The 5,000-nt window shown below is 45.7% G+C and overlaps 1 protein-coding gene across 1 annotated transcript in view; it reads left to right on the top strand.

The window, feature by feature from the left end:
- LOC143099850 (interphotoreceptor matrix proteoglycan 2-like) overlaps positions 1 to 5,000 on the top strand; it is a 20,676-nt gene that overhangs the window by 5,656 nt on the left and 10,020 nt on the right. The window contains exons 5-12 of the mRNA XM_076262763.1: positions 117 to 143; positions 499 to 548; positions 678 to 778; positions 1,945 to 2,109; positions 2,312 to 2,370; positions 2,605 to 2,625; positions 3,371 to 3,558; positions 4,456 to 4,550. Coding sequence (XP_076118878.1) covers positions 117 to 143; positions 499 to 548; positions 678 to 778; positions 1,945 to 2,109; positions 2,312 to 2,370; positions 2,605 to 2,625; positions 3,371 to 3,558; positions 4,456 to 4,550 — 706 coding nt within the window. The remainder of the gene's footprint in view (positions 1 to 116; positions 144 to 498; positions 549 to 677; positions 779 to 1,944; positions 2,110 to 2,311; positions 2,371 to 2,604; positions 2,626 to 3,370; positions 3,559 to 4,455; positions 4,551 to 5,000) is intronic.

Below are 5,000 nucleotides of genomic sequence, written 5' to 3'. Positions count from 1 at the left end.
CTGTATCAATACAACTTTGAAGTTTGTGTTATGTCATTGGCATGTAATGAATTGAATTGGATTGAATTGCGAGCCAGTCTAAGACTCTTGTGTGTGTGTGCTGTCTGCTTCCTCAGTCAGGGCACACTACCGCCTGAGTGCAGGTATGACCTCTGACCTATGACCAGGGCTAGCAGCTAGCTATTAGCGCTTGTCTGTTTGTCTATCTATGTCAGAGTTTGAGTCACTGTTTGTCTTTGAATGTCTCAGTCTATGTCCCGGTGTGTGTGTGTGTGTGTGTGTGTGTTTGCATCCATATTTGAGTATGTTTAGTTGGTTATGTCCGTCTCTGTTTGTTTGTGTGTGTGTGTGTGTGTGTGTTTGTGTGTGTGTGTGTGTGTGTGTGTGTGTGTGTGTGTGTTAATGTTGTAGAGAGTTTGTTTATGTTTTTATGATTAGTGTAGATAATTGAGGCCCCATGTGACCATGTGACTATAATTCTCAAATGTGATCCCTCAGAGCACAGACAGAAGCACCGCCCCCTCAGGAGAGTAAACCAGTCCAAACAGGTTTGTGTGTGTGTGTGTGTGTGTGTGTGTGTGTGTGTGTGTGTGTTCAGTGAGCTTCATTATGTAAACTCACACAATTTAACCCATTAGTCTCAGCATCTAAGGTGTGGCCTGTTTCCTTGGTTACAGAGGATGAGGCTGCTGTGTCAGAGCACGGTGAGGAAGAGCTGCCCCTGGAAGAAGTGGAGGCTGCCATGGTTACCGATTTAACACCAGTTGATGTGCCGGAGGTCAGTGATTGGTTGTTTCAGGCTGTGTCAGTGACTGGATATTTGAGTTATCTTTGGGCTGCTGGGGCTTAATCAGTGATTGGTTCTTTCAGACTGGTTATGGTCAGTGATTAGATATATGAGTTGTTTTGGGGTGGGATCTCACCCATAGAGGTGTTGGGGCGTGGTGGAGTAGGTGTAGTGTTGCACCACGTGACAGTCAGGTTCCATCCCCAAACCCACAGTTGTAGTGTTGCACTACGGGACAGTCAGGTTCCATCCCCAAACCCACAGTTGTGCGTCTGAAGCATTTTGGATAAAACCATCAGCTAAGTAATTTTAATTTCACTTTACTATATTTAGATGATTTCAGGCAGCTGGACGTACACTTTGCATCCCTGAGGCCATTTTATCTGATCAGTCTTGCTTTCAGTTTGAATAGACAGGGTTCTTTATATCACTATGTGCTATAGTGAACCTACTGCTACAGCAAAGCAATCCAGGAACTCCACACATAACAAGGACAGATGGACTGTTTTAAAAGGGAGGCTGACTTAATAACAAGTTTCAACTATTGTTGTTCTTCATCATGGTTAAAAAAATTCTCTGTTTATCTAGTAATAATTCTTGCTGAGGTGACAGTTGCAGTAGGCCAAATGGGTTTTAAACACGTCCGACTTTAACGGTTCACTGTCATCAAGTGGATGTAGGCTAATGGTCAGTACATGACTAAATGTGTGATTCATGGTTGTCCTGTATGTTTGTATGCTTCATGTGTGATTCGTGGTTGTCCTGTATGTTTTGAATGCTTCATGTATGATTCATGGTTGTATGCTGCCATCGTCAACGTTATGACTCATCATTAATCTGGCATCAAACATGGGCAACATTTTAGTTAATGATCAGCTGTTGTCCAGATATGCCCGACTCTACCGCTAATGGTTAATCTGGTGTGCAAACATGACCATCTGAATGGGTCATCATGGGTCATTCGGTATACTGACATGACCAACTTCTTCATTCATGACTCATGATTAATCTGGTATGCTAACTAGCATGGTTATAGTCTGGTATTCTAACTATTATGTGTGTGTGTGTGTGTGTGTGTGTGTGTGTGTGTGTGTGTGTGTGTGTGTGTGTGTGTGTGTGTGTGATATGGTTCTTTGCGTGTGGGGGTATTGGTCCAGATTGACAATGAGATTGAGGTGGAGGCAGTTGTCTTGCCAACACGGGCCGTGATGGAGCAGCAGGTGGAACTGAGCGCGCTCCTACACGGAGAACCCTGGAGTGAAGACCTCAACGAGCCCACCTCCCTCACACACCACACACTCTCACAGGAGTTCACTCACAAGGTAATGCACACACACGCACACACACAAACAAAGACACACACTCACACTCTCACAGTTCACTCAGAAGGTTACACACACACACGCACACATGCACGCACACACACACGCATGCACGCACACACACACATGCACACAAACACACACACAGACACACACACACACACGCACACAGACAGTTCTCTAATGTACCTTTTCTCTTCAGGTCTCTGCTGCACTTGAGAAGCTGCAAGAGTTTAAGAGTGTGTCTGTGGTAGAGTTCAGGTACGTTGTGTGTGTGTGTGTGTGTCTGTCTGTCTGTCTGTGTGAATGTGCGTGTGTGTGTGCGTGTGTATGTGTGTGTGTGTGTGTGTGTGTGTGTATGTGTCTGTCTGTGTGAATGTGCGTGTGTGTGTGTGCGTGTGTATATGTGTGTGTGTGAGTGAGTGAGTGTGTGTGTGTGTTTGTGCATGTATTTAATCTGTGTCAATTATGACTCATCTGTTTGTTTTTTATCAGGCCTCAGACGGAAGCTTCTGGGTGAGTCACAGCCTCTTAATTCACACACACACACACACACACACACACACACACACACACACACACACACACACACACACACACACACACAGTGTTTAGTTGATAAGCATTTAATTGCTGAGCTGTGGTGGCCTCGTTATCTCATAAGACTTCCTGCTGTGTTCATCTGTCACTTAACACACACGTGCCACCCCCCCCTCTCTCTGTCTGTCTTTCTCTCTGTTCACTCTATTGGCTTCCTCCACTCTGTCTTCTTCTGTCTTTACATATTTTCCATCTCCTTCAAACACACACACACAAAAATACACACACACACACACACACACACACACACAAAATACACAGGCCCATATATGTCATTCTCTCCTTCCTTCTCTCTCTCTCTCTCTCTCTCTCCCCCCATCTCTGTCAGTCTTAATATTGTTACCGTGGCTACTGTAAGTGGGATAAGTGTCATGGTGCCCAGCTGGATGCTGGGATAAGATTATCCTGCAAGCTTTATCGCCTTGGTGATCATGACCCTTCCTCCCATCACACTAATACCGAGTCCCTATAGGACCTAAATAAAAGTTATTGCAACCTACACTGCGAGTGTGTGTGTGTGTGTGTGTGTGTGTGTGTGTGTGTGTGTGTGTGTGTGTGTGTGTGTGTGTGTGTGTAACAGAGTGGATTACTCTCTTTCTGAGAGTGTGTGTGTGTGTGTAGGTGTGTGTGTATAACAGAGTGGATTATTCTCTGTCTCCAGCTTTGAGAGTGTGCGTGTGGAGTATGTGGTGTCGGTGCTGACGGATGGAGGAGAGGTTAGTGGGGAGACACTTGACTTCATCAACCTGCAGTCCAACATGGTGGAGAGCAGCTTCATCGACCCCGAGCTGCCCACCGCGGACTACACCATCACTGACCTCAGGAGCTTTATCACGGAGGCATTACACGGTAATACACACACACACACACACTGCAGTGTACATCATCACCATCAGATGCTACTGATATGAAGCATTGCATGGTAACACACAAGACCATGAAGTAGTCTGTGTGCACTCACAATGCACTCATAATGTAGTGCACTGCACTCCTGCTTATAGTGTGCTGCATAGATAGATAGATAGATACATACATACATACATACATAGATACATAGATACATACATACATACATACATACATACATACATACATACAGTACATACTTACTTACTTGTACTTACATACATACATACATACATACATACATACATACATACATACATACATACATACATACATACATACATACATACATACATACATACTACTTTCATCCCGAGGGAAATTTTAGGCATCCAGTAGCTTAGACAACCATAACACAACAAACACACATATATCTCACATACATATAAATCCCTCACAGACCTGTATGCACTCATACTCCTAGTGCACTCCTGACAGTAGTGTGCTCGTGTGTACTATACTCCTGAGTGACTGTAGTGCACTCCTGACAGTAGTGTGCTCGTGTTTAGTGTACTCCTGAGTGACTGTAGTGCACTCCTGACAGTAGTGTGCTCCTGAGTGACTGTAGTGCACTCCTGACAGTAGTGTGCTCGTGTGTACTATACTCCTGAGTGACTGTACTGCACTCCTGACAGTAGTGTGGTAGTGTGCTTGTGTGTAGTATACTCCTGAGTGACTGTACTGCACTCCTGACAGTAGTGTGCTTGTGTGTACTATACTCCTGAGTGACTGTACTGCACTCCTGACAGTAGTGTGGTAGTGTGCTTGTGTGTAGTATACTCCTGAATGACTGTAGTGCACTCCTGACAGTAGTGTGCTTGTGTGCTGTGTCCTCTGCAGTGGTGGAGACGTACGCTCTTGAGGAGACTGAGCCCAGCACTGCACCAGCTGAGGAAGGCAGCATTGTGAGTCGGCCAGCTGAGGAAGGCAGCATTGTGAGTCGGCACTCTTTATTTCTAGCAATAGAAACCTGCCCTATCAGTCTGGCTCTGTGGCTAGTGGTCAGTTTGAGCAAATGGAGTTGGTAAAAGCACCTGATTAGTTCGACACAGGCTGGTTGGTTACAGTGATTATTAGTTGTGTGTGTGTGTGTGTGCATGTGGTTTGCGTTGTGTGTGTGCATCTGGATATACTCTTTTGATCCCGTGCATTTATCCCAATCCGTGAATTAGTGAAACACACTCAGCACACAGTGAGGTGAAACACACACTAATCCCGGCGCAGTGAGCTGCCTGCTACAACAGCGGTGTTCGGGGAGCAGTGAGGGGTTAGGTGCCTTGCTCAAGGGCACTTCAGCCGTGCTTCACTGGTCGGGGCTCGAACCGGCAACCCTCCGGTTACAGGTCCGGAGTGCTAACCAGTGGGCCACGGCTGCCCCAGCACTA

This window comes from Alosa pseudoharengus, unplaced genomic scaffold (genome assembly GCF_046254945.1).
Source record: "Alosa pseudoharengus isolate Yale_2024_CS ecotype anadromous, Long Island Sound unplaced genomic scaffold, YU_APseudo_1.1 YU_APseudo_1.1_scf_3, whole genome shotgun sequence".
Classification (NCBI taxonomy): Eukaryota; Metazoa; Chordata; class Actinopteri; order Clupeiformes; family Clupeidae; genus Alosa; species Alosa pseudoharengus.
The sequence above is the reverse complement of the archived record's forward strand: the minus strand, read 5'-3'. Positions and strand labels throughout refer to the sequence as shown.